Raw genomic sequence first — 14,441 nt, 5'->3', positions numbered from 1 at the left:
TGCTTTGGAAATAGATTAACTGTAATCACCCCATACAGTATCTATTAAATGATACTGTTTCCTGCCTTCATCATATCTGTGATATTTTTCTAGAGGTAGAAACACAACCAAGTGTAGCTCTTTCCTTTTCAAATCAATTCCAAATATCTACCATGGTTCAAAAATCTAGAGAACCTATTTTGTTTTCAAGAAATTACAAAATACAACTCAGGCTGTGCACTCAACTCATCCATAATGTAGGTTGGCCTCCTTAGATTGGAAAAGCAGCAGTTTAGCTTAGTTACTCAGTCCAGCCTCAGGCTTTCTCCTCTTAAACAAAGATACCTGGGTCTTGAACTAAGAGCTATACTTTCTAGAAGTTTCTCCCAAGACATGTGCCAGAGACACGCCTGCTCAAGTGCATCCATAGTCTGAGTCCTTCGCATTGAGGTAGCAAGGGCTCAATTGCCATTTCTCTAAAAAGAAATCCATGCTAAAAAACCAAACAAACAAAAAAATCCCCAAAGATTAAATGGAGACTCATACGCATATGCAGGATGTTCAGGGTTCTATACCAAACATTATATTGTGTAATAGGGGATTTTTTTTTCCTTTTTATATTTATGCAATGGTTTTTTACATTTTAAGAAGGAGCAAGGTGTGCCTGGTTGCCAGTTTTCCTTTCTGAGATTCATAGGGGTTTTTTTGTGAAGCTTCTGCTGCTTTCAGTAGGAAACAAAACCAAAGTACCAGCAACCCTAAAAGCTAAAGCAGCCCCTCACACCTTTTAACTACTTTGCCCTCAAACCCAGCTATAGGGTTTGCCACATCAGGAAAAGGAAAAAAAACCCCATAGAATATGCTACGTACATCTTCACAGGAGTCCTGTTGACTTTCAGAATGAAAAGGCAGCTTTCCTTAGCAAGCATGAAGATGTCCATTCTGCGGCTTCTGTTATTACTAATGCTAACATATTATCAAGCTACTTTTATCATTTTCTTCCATTCATCCGGTGTGCCATGAGTATCTTTGCATCCGTAGTGTGATCAGGTTTTTTTCAAAAGTCTTTAACTGTGACTAGGCAAGTTCATGAGCTGGCAAAATTTGAGTTCTTACACAACTGAAGGATAGAAAAGCCCCATGGTATTAAGCAATGAACACATGCTTGCAAGGAAGTGAATGACTTCTTCAGTTACTGGAAGCAATTTTTTGAGTGCCTCTAATTCACAATGCAACTTTAAAATAGTTTTAAAGGGTCCCAAGCTGGTGTTTCAATGATTCTCAGTTTCTTCCCTGCAGCAACAGCCTTAAGTCAAAAGACAAGGTCTCCAATTACCTTTTTCTTCATGCTTTCGCTCTCTCCTTCCCCGTGCCTCAAATCAGACTAAAGATTTGAATATAAGCTTTGCATTTCTACTAACGAAATCAAGATCTCTCAGAACTGCCAGTGTAAATTTGTATTTTTCTTGCAGTAGAGAATTATCTTAGAATGCATGAAACTCATTTTTCATGGTTTTTGTAGGAAAAATTATGGGAAGTCTATCTCAATATGCAACACATTTGATTTATTGTGGCAACAGATATTAGGAGGACTTTTTTTTTTAGGCATTGTTTAATCTCCTTTCACCAACTCAGTTTAGTCCAGCAGCTTTTACACTAAACTTTGACAATGCAAGAAACTATTCAGAGCTGCTGATTCAATGTAAAACACTCTGCACTTTCAGTTTTTCTTATTAAATCTTTTATTCCATTTGTAGACATACATATGTGCAAAAAAGAAACCAACAAAAAAACCATGTACACATTTTTATCAAAAGCACTGGTGGGTGCTAAGAATATGCAGATGAAATTAAATGCATATTCTGTTCTTCACTGATTTATGCCCACATGCTGACACTCAGAGGTTTAGGGTATTTCTCTACAAATGCACATTTCCATTGCCTTGAATGGCAGTACCTACGGAGTAAGCAACTTTTCTTGAGTAGCACCAAAGCTACTGGTAATGGTGACAGCTCAACACCCTCCTTTCTCCCACTTCAAGTTTGAGCATTGTGTTGCTGGAGAGGTCCTCAGGCAAGTGTAATTCTGATTTCATCAGGACATCACTGAATATCAAAGTATCTTCTAGTTTAGAAAATTGGTGTTCCTCACTCTTCTGTGTTATCACAGACATGCTCTTCAGCAAAAGAGACTTTCAGTTTTTGAGAAGAGTTATCCATTTAGCTTCTATTTGTGTAAAAAAAGCCTGTCTGGCTAAGAAGCATTTCCCACTAGGATATGAACACTTGGAAGTTGAATTTATTTTGCTGTTTTGTTGTATCAATATAAATAGTAAGAAATGTATGGGTGTTTTTTCCAATATAAAATTAGTGTGGAAAAGATCAGAAGGGAAATGTTTCATTGCGATTGGTGCAGGAAGATGGCTATGCACATCTCCCGAGAAAAAATCCCAAAAGCAAAACACTTGAAATGTTTCAATATATTTATTACAATAGGTACAAATAGGATCAGAGTTTTTTTAAAAAGTCACTAACTTCTGAAAAAATGTCCTGCATTAATTCAAAGGATAGCAATAGATCACAGTGTATCAGGAAGCCACCTAGAAATATTGTAGTTGGAAAACCTCCAGAAGCAGGAGCTGTAATCATTCCCCAGACCTTATGAATACATGCTTCACTGACAATGTTCAGTGGTTTCCAGGGCTGCAAATTTTCTATTCCCTCCTCATATTCCAAACCTACTGTCGGCAGACTCCCCTTACACAAAAGGAGAGATTATTTTTAAGCTTGAAAAGAGCACTGAAATGACATTAAAATGTTGTTTTCTTTCTTCTTCAGGTGTACTGAAGAAATATGTCTATTTTCTTTCCCAGGTGGAGATTTCCTAATAATGGGAGAAAAGTCATAGTTTTTGTACACCGGTAAAATTGCATGTCAATAAATTTAATCCTTCATGTTATTTAAAATAGATATTAAAAAATCCATATTCAATCAATGCTTATAAAAAAATAAAAGTCTATTGACAGGATAATCCTTCCACTGAAACTGCTTGTGTTTATGTGCCAGCACAGGAGACCCTAAAATGCCTTCTCAACTCCCCAACTGTTGTCTTCTCATGGGTGCTTCTGCAGAAGGTCACTGCATGCATCTCTTCTGGCTGAAGTATTAATTGGCAGAAAAATATCTTAGAAGCATAAAAGCATGGCAGTTTTGAAACTGAGAGTACAGACAGTGGCTGAAGTCAAAAGCCAGTGAGATGCGTCAGTGTCGCAGTGCTTCTAGCCACCTTGACAAAGTTGCGGGTACTCAAAATGGAGAAAAGCAATCACTTGCTCCATTTGTGAATGGAGCAAAACACGCATACTATCATTTAAGGTGCGGTTACTTCTGTTAAGATTCATGACAGGTGGAAATCAAGTTGAAATAGAAACTAGTTCCTGTGTCCTGCTCCTGCTAACAGGCTCAGTATTTTGTCAAATGAACAGAGCAAAAATCTGTTCAAGTATTTGCATCAAGCAGGCTCCAATCTAGTTAAAATTGAAACCTCCTGATTCTGTGGTGTATTGTGTCACCCCAGGTGGTAAGGCTGCAGTGCCTGCAGACTCACTTTGAGAAGAATAAAGTTATTTCTTGAAATTTCTCATCATCCCTAGGCTGAGTTATCAGCCCATCATTCATTCCTCTTTCTTGCCTATTTGAAACAAGTATCACTGCAGAGACCTTCTTGCACCTTTACTTACAGCAACAGAGTACATTTCAATTAAAAATAGATTAAAAATAGTTTATCAACATTTCTAGAAGTTCTCAAATAGAACAGCCTTCAGCACATTTAGGAAAAAAGGCAATGAACAAAACCAACTGCAAAATAGCTCCCCCCCCCCCCCCCCCCCGTTTATAGGGGTTTTCATTACAGAGAAGTCACTGGAAAGAATGCCTGATTTGGAAGACATTTGAGTTGGTCGGTGATAGCTTCAGTGGGATAGTCACCTTCTGCAACAGGATAAGCAGCAGCAGAGGATTGTCCTGAAGGGGTGTTTTCTTCTGTATTCCAAAGCTTTTTTCACTTGCTCTTTAGCTTCTCCTACATAGTCCTCAACATTTTGCATATTTATCTCAATGACATCGAAGGTGTCCGCCTGTTCCTCCACTAGCAGGGCCACCTGCAGAAAGAGCTCGTGAACTTCCTTAATGCGTCCTTCTAACTTCACCAGCTCCTTATGACGTGTCTCTATCTCATTCAAGGCTGAGCGAGCCCCCTTAACATCCGACAAGAGATTCTCAGAGAAGACATCCCACTTGCCTTGCTCAATCATCTCCTCAATCTGATTGCTAGAAACATCTTTGCCCATGATCTCTAGCTGCCGCTGAATTCGAATCTTGCAGTTCTCCCGCTGGTTCATCTCTGTTGCATTGTATTCAAACATAGCTTCCTGAAATGCATGCATGAGGTCAACATAGTGGTTCTTCGCCACCCTGGCAATGACAGACATAGCCCCGTATTTTGTTATTGCATCTTCGCTGAAATCTCTCATTATCTGGAGTTTCCTGTGGATGCTTTCTCCGCGGGCCTTGATGTCTCTGGCAATACAATTAGTATCTCGTTTGATGCTACTAAGACGGCGCATGGAAGTAAGGAAGCGGCTGTTTTGCTTTCTGAGCCGCTTGACATCCTCTTTTAGGTGGTCATTTTCTGTCCGAATGTTCTGTATGTCTTTATGAAGAATTTCCAAGGCATAATCAGTCTCATAAAGGAGAACATCATGGGGTGAATTTTCATCCTCCTCACTATCAGAAAACTGTTGGTTGTGTAACCTGGCAAATTCACGCAGCTCATTTAGTCGGTCTTTCATCCTGCCTGTAAAACAGAGGAACAGGAGGAAAGAATTTTAAAGTAAATAAAATATTGGTTTAAAAGCATTGAAAGTTCATAGCTAATAACTACATCATAGTTATAACTACATCAAAAATAACCCAAAATACCAGATTTTAAATTTGTTCACGGTATTTTATATAGTGATGGATCTCAGATCCAAAACTCTGGTGCTAGAACACTCTTCTAGAAACTAGAAAGCTTAGAAACTAAAAAAGTGCAAGGGAGAAGACAACAAATCCTGAAGAAAATCCAAAAGAATAATAAGACGATCCCCAACCCCCCCAAAATGCCAGTCTTTCACTTGGAGAAAAAAAAACAAACTCTTGAGCAAATGATAGAAAGCCTTCAGCTACTGGTATGTGTAGATGCGTTAATAACTGAACGCTTCCCACTGCTGCTCACTAGAGAAATCTGTACATCTTGACCTTCATTACATCAACTGCCCTAAATGTCACAGGTCCTCTGTCATTCTAAGCTTGCTTTTCCTGGGAGAAGAGTAGGAAGCCTCTCAGAAACAGAAATGGCATTCACCAATACAGTTGGGAAAGAAAAGTTTTGAGAAATGGTGTGGAAAGTATCAAGACAGAATTAAAAATCTAAAATTAAAAAAAAAAAAGGGCAAGTTTAGGGTCTGCAGATGCTATCATTGACCATACGTACCAGGCATCAAACAAAACAACACAGCAATAGCAGCATTGTGTAAGTAAAACCATCCATCCAACCCTTCTTTTTTGTGTGATGGAAATATCCTACTGAAGAAATAAAGTAACACCATTGTTACAGATTAGGATCTGTTTTCTATGTGTTTGTCTCAGGCCTACTTAACTACAAATTTAATTAAAAGCCACAGAATGAATAATCTGTACAGACCGGTTACGTGGTAACAAAACATAAGCCTCCTTTAAGTATGTTGTTTACTTGAAGCTCTAGACCTAAAGTCTTTGCAGAAAGTGAAATCTGAAAGCTTTAGCAAGAGCCCTGCACCAAGTGTTACAGCAAGCAGGAAGCTGAAAATTTTCCATCACAGAAGCTGTACATCCCATGACCTCATTTAAATTAATAAGAAAGAGAACCAAGTTAAGAAGCAGCACCAAGCAGGACATCTCCAGATCTCTGTGTCTGAAGGATTCATTTTTGTTTTTCCAGGAATTAAAGTATCTTCACAACATTTACAAACATGCTATCCACCGTGAACAAGACATCCCTTCATAGGATCATCAGTTACTCCCAGGTTAAGAAAAGTCATGCATACATACCCAGTATAACAGGCCTAGATCTAATGTGAATTAAACTGCAAGTTTATAATCTGTTTCATGGGATTGTAGGATGTGTTAAAGATGTTAGGGAGGAGATGGGAAAGATTCCATCACAGACATAGTCTCTTGGGCTCATATAGTTCATTGGGGGTATATACTGGTCTTGAGAACTGTCCTGATTAGGATCACATTTACATTGAAGCAAAAAAGTGAATTTCAACTTAAACAAATCCTTTTACAAGCAATGTAAACAAATAAAGTCCATTTAACATCCTGAGAGAAGAGCTTTCATTCAGGAATCCACACGTGTAAGATGATTGTTTGAATTTAAAACATAAGCCACATAGATTCAACTCAATCATATAGAGAAAGCTTTAGGAAATGAAAGGTTTTCCACCTCCTCCCTCAACAATAATAAAATCAAGACTTTCACCTCATGCCACAAAATCAACATGAAAAATCCCCATCTAAAAGGAAAAAAAAAAAAAGTGTGGTACAGCTTAAAGGTCGGGTTTACTTGGCTTTAAAACTGTATGGCTAAGTTTGCCTAGAGGCACTGGGACAGTGAGAACATCTACCCCTCCTGTCTGGAAATAGTGGACCATTTTCTAGACAGCATGGTGGAAAGGGAACAAAGGCATCTAGCAATCTCAGAATTATTAGATCTCTTCTAATCACTAACTGTTTCTGAGATGCTTTTCACCTGAAATGTGGACATGGCTCTGAAAACCAGTCACATTGCTCATCTGACTGCATTCCTGACTCTTACTGGCTTCCCTAGAGTTGATGATCCTCCCACTTCTAGTCTGATCCTTGAGCTGTCATGTGTTGGGTTCAGCAGTTTATCCTTTTTGTGTTTAGCATCTACATTTGGAAACAGCAAACAATGTTTTTTTATGACTTTAAAATGACAACCCACAGCAGCAAGGTGCCATTCATGTAAACTAAATCATGTGCGTGCAGGACTACATTGCCTTTGTGCTTAAAATTCCTTGAACTTGAGAAAAACTGAACTTCATAAGCCTTCCACAGAGAGCAGACTGGCAACTGGCTCAACAAGAATAACGTTTTATTTTTTGTGCTTGACAAAGAAAACACAAACAGAAAACCACACTGAGTAAGAACTCCTGCGTAATAAACTTATCAGTTTGTAGGAATAGGTCTACCCTTCCTTCCCCCTACACTCAAAAGTGTAACTTGCAATTTGTCTTTCTCACCCGCAACAATTTTAAGGTGTTACATAAAATAAAAATAGGGAGAAATGGAGAAGTAAATACATGGTAATTCACAACATGAAAATACTAATGCTGTAGTAAGTTCATGTGTATACTAATTCTGCAGCATCTCTGTAAAAATATTGTTGCCTACACACAGGAAGATCATGCACTTAAACACTGGCCTATGTCTTATCACTTCCACCAAGTCTCTGCCTACAGTCTGTATAGGCCGAATAAAAGTTGTACAACCTAAAATTTAATATTCATCATTCAGTTCATGGACAGATATATCATTTACTATGTTACTACTATTAATTTCCTTATGGATTTCTCTTGTGAAATCCCTGGAAAGCTCCTTAGACTTGTAACAGTCTTTTTGGGGGAGGGCAGATCTAACAGCCCCATCCACAGCCACAGGTTTCAGCTTAGAGTGACTAAGGACAACACTATCACTCTTGATGAGTAACAATGCCCACCTGAGACACCTGAAGCACAGTTTTTTGTACCTGGTACATTCAGAAGTCAGCTCCTTCTGACTTCGGTCACCGCTGCAAGCCTCGGGCACTTTGCTGAGTAAGAGCACAAAGTCACAAGCCGGACATCAGTGAATGAACACATGGATCGAGGTGAGAAGCTCGTCTCCAATGATATGTACAGCATCACCCACGATCTCCGTGATCCAGTAGAACCAGTAGAATCCAATTCTAAATGTGAACAGAGGGATCAAATTACAGTTGCACTGACAATCTTCAACCTGGGGTTTCCCAGTTTCTGAGTGCTTAGCTCTAAAAGCCTACATTATTTTAAACTGCATACCAAACTTACATTCAAGGTGATCAACATGAGGATCTTTTAACTCTGCATTGAGGATCCATACGCATCAGGGTAATGGCTCCACAGCTAAAGTGATCGCACTTTTGTCCTAACAAACGATGCCATCTCTTCAAGCTGGACTTCAGAGTCCTGCAAAATTAGGGATTTTTGACATCTTTCATTTTCCTTGAGTCCTGTCTTTTTCTCTCTGTTTCTAAAGTACATCACCTAGCCTGCTTCCTACTTCATCTTCACATTTGCAAGATGCTCTTCCTTATCTACATACAGTGCCTGGACAGGATGGAGGACAGGAAGAGAATGACTTTCTGCCTGTATTTCAGCATCATATTAGGCCACAAACACCACAAATTGCAGAGGACGCCTATTCAGCTTTATGCAAGAGCATGCAAAATTACTCTGCAGGTTAGCATTTGTAATATTTGACCAAAGATATCTGTGAGGTTCAAGAAAATGTTTAGGTTTCAGCTTTCTTGAGCACCTTTTGCTCAAGGAAGCCAGTAAATTTATTTGGGGCATTTGCAAACTGCTGCTTTGAGAAACTCACAATTTGGCAAAATTTTAGGAGGTTTACATAAGGAAAACAGCAGGCTCGAATGCAACGCCACCACAGAGGTCTTTCCCCATTTCAAATTCCCATTTCAAACAAAGGGGAACCAGATCTTCCCAAGAGAGGACAATAACTCCCAAGCATTCCTTTGGTAGTGTCAGGGGCAGAACTGACACTAAAGAGCTGAAACAAATGAACAAACAAGCATGGGAGAGCAGGGGGGAACAGCCATTTGAAAAATGTCAGCTTAACGAATCAGTATTTAGAAAAAGTGACCTCCTTTATCAGATGTTGTTGTTACTCGGGGAAGTTTGCATCTACTTACATGTCGGTAGCATTGTTTGTAATTAAAACAACAATATATTAATACATAGTACATTACTAGTTGTTAGGGATAGCCTCAGCACACATTCTTTAAAATGAGCAGCAATACCTCCCTGAACAGAGGGCCTGGTGCAGCAGTATAAGTTGGGCTCCCTGGCTAGCAAGCAGCTCTGGAGAACAGGACCTGGGTGTGGTGGTGGCCATCAAGTTGAACATGAGTCAGCAATGCGCCCTTGTGGCAAAAGGGGGCCAACAGAATCCTGGGCTGATGTAGCAAAGGTGGTCGAGGGAAGTGACCCTCCCCCCATCTGACACTTGAGAGTCCACATCTGGACTGCTGTGTTGGTGCCAGGGCTCCCCAGCGCAAGAGACATGGACACACTGGGGAGGCCACCAAGATGGACGGTCAGAGGTGCTGGAGCACCTGATATATGAGGAGAGGCTGAGAGAGCTGGGAATGTTCAGCCTGGAAAGCAGGAAGCTCAAGGGAAGTCTTGTTGCTGTCACCAACTGCGTCATGGACGGATAGACCCTTCATGAAGGTGTGCAGCAACAGCAAAAGGGGTAAGAGACCCAAGTGGAAACGAGGGAAAAGCCAGCCAGATAGTAGAGCAAGAAAAAAAGGAAAAATATACATCTTTCAGAAACACTGGAAAAGATGTCCAGAGAAGTTTTGGAATCTGCATAGAAGATATTCAAAACTCTACTGGACATGGCCCTCAGCAACCTGAACCACCTGTGTGTCTTTGGAGGGGGGCTGGATTAGACGACCTCCAAAGGTCCAGTCTAAATTGTTCCAGTACTCAGCCTTAGGTCAAAAGTTCACTAATTTGAACATGAGTGCTAAATATATTCAAGTACTTGCATGGGTTTATTTAAGATAGTTCTAACATATGAGAGTATCAAGACGCCAACTACTCTGGAGTAACAGCCCCAAGAGTATAAATAACTTAATTCTAAGAGTGTGCATTTTAATAGATTAGCTGTCAGTTTTATTTTCTTTTAAAATACTGTGTATATTCAAACTGGAACATGTACTTCCATGTTTGTATTTTTGGGCTAGATAAATCTGTCCTTGTAAAAATGAAGTTCCTTCTGCAGTCCGTCATGGTGTGTAACACCAAAATACACACTCACACACCCAGGAAGTACAGGCCAGGTAATGACTGCAGAGGTTACAAATTTGAAGCCAGATACCCACCAAGTACAGTCAGCTGAGGACACGTTCAGTGCTCATCTCTTCATGTTAGCATGCTACTTCTTGGTATTAATCACCACAATGACTAGCTTTCCCATGATGCCTGAGAAAGACTCAAGCTGTCCTGGCGCAGTAAAGACTGCAGCCCCACACAACTCTGCATGACATGGGATTTCAGACAGGAAAGGAAATTCACTCTGAAAATCAAAAACTGTGCATACACATAAACCCCCTGTTAGCCCCATATACAAACAAATAGGAGTCCTACACAGCACATTTCCATTGCTGTGCTAATGTTCTGCAGCCTGTCACCTACATAGAAATAACTTAAGGATGAAAAGTTATTTCTATAGAAACAAATGAGCTGCACACCTCTATTTATTTCAGCTTTAGCATTTGTATATCCACATCACTGAGTTTGGGGACAAACGGTGAAATAAAGCAGCAGTTTCAGCACAGCATCCATATTTCGTCACCAGGAGCTGGGAAGGAAGCCAGTGTACATTTTTAATTTTTACAGCATTCATCAAAGGCAGCTGCTAGTTAATACTAGCTTGTGGATTACCCAAAGTCTAGTCAGTAATCTTTTTAGCCTTGAGTAGGGCCTTACAAGATGAAGCTTTGACTTCAGTTGAAGTGGCCTGTTTGAGGAACAACAGATATTTCAAAACAAGCCAGTTAAAATTCATTTCTATCAGCAGTTCTTCTCTCCCTCAGAAGGTAGAAGTCGTTTTGTGCTCCACTATGAACCCGCGTGGCTCATCCTGTCTCTGAATGGCATGTGCTCTTGGTTGCATGACACAGAATAGATGTGACTCAAGAAAACAAGTGGTGAACAATTAGGAAATAACCTACTCCCAGGCAGAATTGCTTCATAGCCAAGCGTGCGTCAGCACATTCCAATATCTTCCCATACTGCTTGTAGAGGATGCAGTATTGATGGAAATCCACTCGGACTGGTTGAGTCGAACACGCTCCATTACAAGGCAAATAGTGTGCTGCTGTTGCACAAAAATGCAAGTAATGTATAGGTAAAAGAAGGGTTAAATGCAGCCGAAGCCTTTCATTTGAAGAGTTGGAGTTCAGATTTAATCACAGTTTTCTAGTATCTTTCTGTTTTGGAAACAACTGTCTTAGACCAGATTTAATAATTTTGCCTGGCATCTGTTGTCCAATAATAGATTTGACAATATAAATTCATTTGGAAAACAGACTGTTGTTTACAATAGGTTTTCCTCTTTCCAAAAGATCTGCTAATTGACTGATAGCAGAGTGCTAGTCATCTTTTCAGACCAAATTCCCCATCTCCCCAATCATGTCCATCACTGGTGGAACAGCAGGCTTGAATTTCTCAAATCACTCTTCTTTTTCCTTCCTTCTCATCTGTAAGAGCTCAAGGAAACACCAAAAATCATAATCTAATGATAGGACAGCTTGCCTTGTGGAGCAGTTTTAAGATCATATCTGTATATTAACTCCAATATTAACAACTATGACAGAGATCAGCATTTCAGAATCTTTCTGTGGCCTCACTGAAAGGAAGTTATCTTCTCTGGAGTTTCTTGGATTGGGCAATGTTTAAAAATAGAAAAAATATTCAGGATTGAAAATACACCAGTTAACACAGAACACCAGTTATAAAGCTACAGAAATCCAGCAAGAAGCCGCAAATATATCTGAAGACTCTTAGACACCACCCACTTCATATTGTAGTCAAAGCCTGTGTACAGCAGAACACCTCTTTTAATACTTTCAATACCCTAGTGAGAAGCGCATGCAGTTGCAAATGTCTCAGGGCAGGTTTTTTTCCAAAAGCTTGCATGAAGTGTCAACTTCTCTGTTTGTATTGGAACAAGTTATTTATTACAAGTTGATATATTCAGAGAAGCAGGGATGGCTCCATTCGTTGTGGGCTATTTCTGCAGCTGTCAGAATCTCCAAGTCTCCAGTGGTTCCTTTCCTACCATAAAGGCTAGGAAAGGCCTAGGGGGGGGGAAATTAACATTCAAATAGTTTGTTGCCTCTAACTTAAAGTAATGAGGCAATAATTGCTTGAATACTGATAGCTTTGGAGGGTCCTCTTTGACTTACCCCAGTGTCTTTACCAGTATTCAGTCTCTTCAAGGTAAAGTAACTCTCAATTTTTGTACAACAGCATATTACAAATTCAAGGATCTAGGGTGCACCTTATACTTCCCAGACATATTCAATAAAGTTAACCATCTTGGTGTTTTCCATAGACTAGTTATCAGGTTTTCCAGACATCAGTATCAAAACTAGGAGAAGCTGCTGGCATGCATTAAGTGCACACATAATATGCATTGCATTTTTCACATATTTATGATGAGACAGACAAAAAAATCTGAAGTTTTAACTTGTTACTACACAGTAGCACGTGCTAAGTAAACATTATTCTTGCACTGGAGAGGACAGCTTGTTGCACATAGGTTGACTATTACTACTTACTGGGTTGTCTAAATTTTCACTGGAGAGCTGTGGATCACCACTGACAAATTTTCAATCCTGGCTAGACAATAAAATGGATTCTTAGTATCTCTTGACATTTTTCTCACAAGTCACACTAATGAGCAATTGTAACTAGATTTGTGTTTGTTTGGCTGGGGGGGTGTGCCTGTACCAGGGCTGTAGACAAAAAAAAGTTTCTCCATCTTCACTACATGGCCCATTGAAGTGTTAAGTCTTCATGTGCATTGTTTGAACCCCCTCCCCAATTTGGGAACTCTCTCCAGCAGTCCTCATGCTTCTGTATACAAATGGAAGTTAAGGACAGGAAAGGCTAATGCAAACCCCAAATTTAGCCCCTTCCTTTTCCTAAGGATGCTAGGAACAGAATATATAGTTAGCAACTGCAGATACTGAAAACCTGCAGAATCCTTGACACCTGCCAGCTAACTCCGATCAGCTTTAACGTGTACAGCTTGCTAAAAACAGAGTGCCATTATAAAAAGTAAATGAACATGCACAGGATTGTATTTTACCCAAGGGGAAGAAAAACAATCCCACCATCGCTCTCCATTCAGTGCTTTTCAGTACACGCAGCGCACTGCAGGCTGACTACTGCAGCGTGCCCGTCCTTCCTGCCATAGGTAACAGCAAGGTCTTCAGGTAAAACTGGCCTAGATGGAGACAAGGGGAGCGTGAACTGTACCTCCACCAGCTTGGCAAATAGTTAAGACAGAACCATATCACTAACATAAACAGTGAGACAGCCATCCATGCATTTCTTGGCAATTACTACAGCTCGGCATCGTTATGAGTCATTGCGCGAGGAAATCAGACAACGCACTTGCAGGCAGTGCTGTCGCTACATTGCCATGAGTATATACATTATCTAATTAATTACCTCGGCTTCCCTGAAACACATTGGCTCAGTGAAATAGCTACGTACATACCCCATTTATATAACTACTATTGCTACCTCACAGTGGTATTTATAAGTGATTAAGACATTATGTTGGCATCCGAGTAGAAATATGAGGTTGCACGTGATCATCAGTCAGAAGCAACATGTTCTGCAGACATTTTAAAATTAGCACAACAGCATTACTTTTTCAAATACACATATATTTAAAGCTTGTAATACAGTGTTAGAATCTGAAATCAAGTACTCTTTAAAAAATCCCTTTAAGGTTAAATACAGGGTGTTTGTTCATGTTGGCCAGTACACGTGAGGCTCAGTTCTGGGTCCTACTGCCAAATCTACACAACTGTAACTGGACCAAAATAGTTTCAGTCAGGAAATAACCCCCACAGCCACACATGTATACCCAGAGCCTCAGCCCCAGGACATGTCAGGTGCTGGCAGGCTTTATGGCAGTCACTCTACACTACTTAGCAGCCCATGGGTGTTCACGGGCCCGTTCAAAGTACCAGTGAAGTTGAGACAAGATATAGATGTAATTAGGGACACACTGGCCAGTGGTACTTAGAGAATCTGTTCCTGACTGGGCATATCCGAAGCTCAAGCAAGCTTTATTCTTGCTTTCAAAAATAAGTGATTTATCATTAACACAAATAGGGCACAGAGGAAGGGCATAGCAGGAAAAGCTGGAGCGTTCAGTACTTTCTTGGCTTTTGTGAATGTGAGTTTGTCAAGAATTATCTTGGCAATTAACGGGTTAACTGTGATAAGCCTTCTGAAGTCAAGATATGTGACATCATCCCCTCTGTGATAAACTACAGAAATGTGGTCT

General features: G+C 40.0%; 2 protein-coding genes across 5 annotated transcripts in view; one reads left to right on the top strand and one right to left on the bottom strand.

Annotated features, from left to right (window-relative positions):
* MRPL18 (mitochondrial ribosomal protein L18) overlaps positions 1-14,441 on the top strand; it is a 643,474-nt gene that overhangs the window by 265,388 nt on the left and 363,645 nt on the right. The window lies entirely within an intron of this gene.
* STX11 (syntaxin 11) lies at positions 2,444-12,761 on the bottom strand. 4 transcript variants are annotated; one of them, XM_069786916.1, is made up of 6 exons: positions 12,694-12,761; positions 10,600-10,709; positions 8,150-8,287; positions 7,831-8,028; positions 5,512-5,603; positions 2,444-4,833 (listed from the first exon to the last, which is right to left on the bottom strand). In XM_069786916.1, exons 5-6 carry the CDS (start codon positions 5,516-5,518, stop codon positions 3,962-3,964), a joined length of 879 nt encoding a protein of 292 aa, XP_069643017.1. In that variant the 5' UTR covers positions 5,519-5,603; positions 7,831-8,028; positions 8,150-8,287; positions 10,600-10,709; positions 12,694-12,761; the 3' UTR covers positions 2,444-3,961. The 4 variants fall into 4 exon arrangements, with proteins under 4 accessions (XP_069643017.1, XP_069643018.1, XP_069643019.1 ...); XM_069786917.1 differs by lacking the exon at positions 12,694-12,761 and adding an exon at positions 10,231-10,384 and having other exon boundaries at positions 10,600-12,644; XM_069786918.1 differs by lacking the exons at positions 8,150-8,287; positions 12,694-12,761 and having other exon boundaries at positions 10,600-12,644.

This window comes from Haliaeetus albicilla, chromosome 7 (assembly GCF_947461875.1).
Source record: "Haliaeetus albicilla chromosome 7, bHalAlb1.1, whole genome shotgun sequence".
Classification (NCBI taxonomy): Eukaryota; Metazoa; Chordata; class Aves; order Accipitriformes; family Accipitridae; genus Haliaeetus; species Haliaeetus albicilla.
The sequence above is the reverse complement of the archived record's forward strand: the minus strand, read 5'-3'. Positions and strand labels throughout refer to the sequence as shown.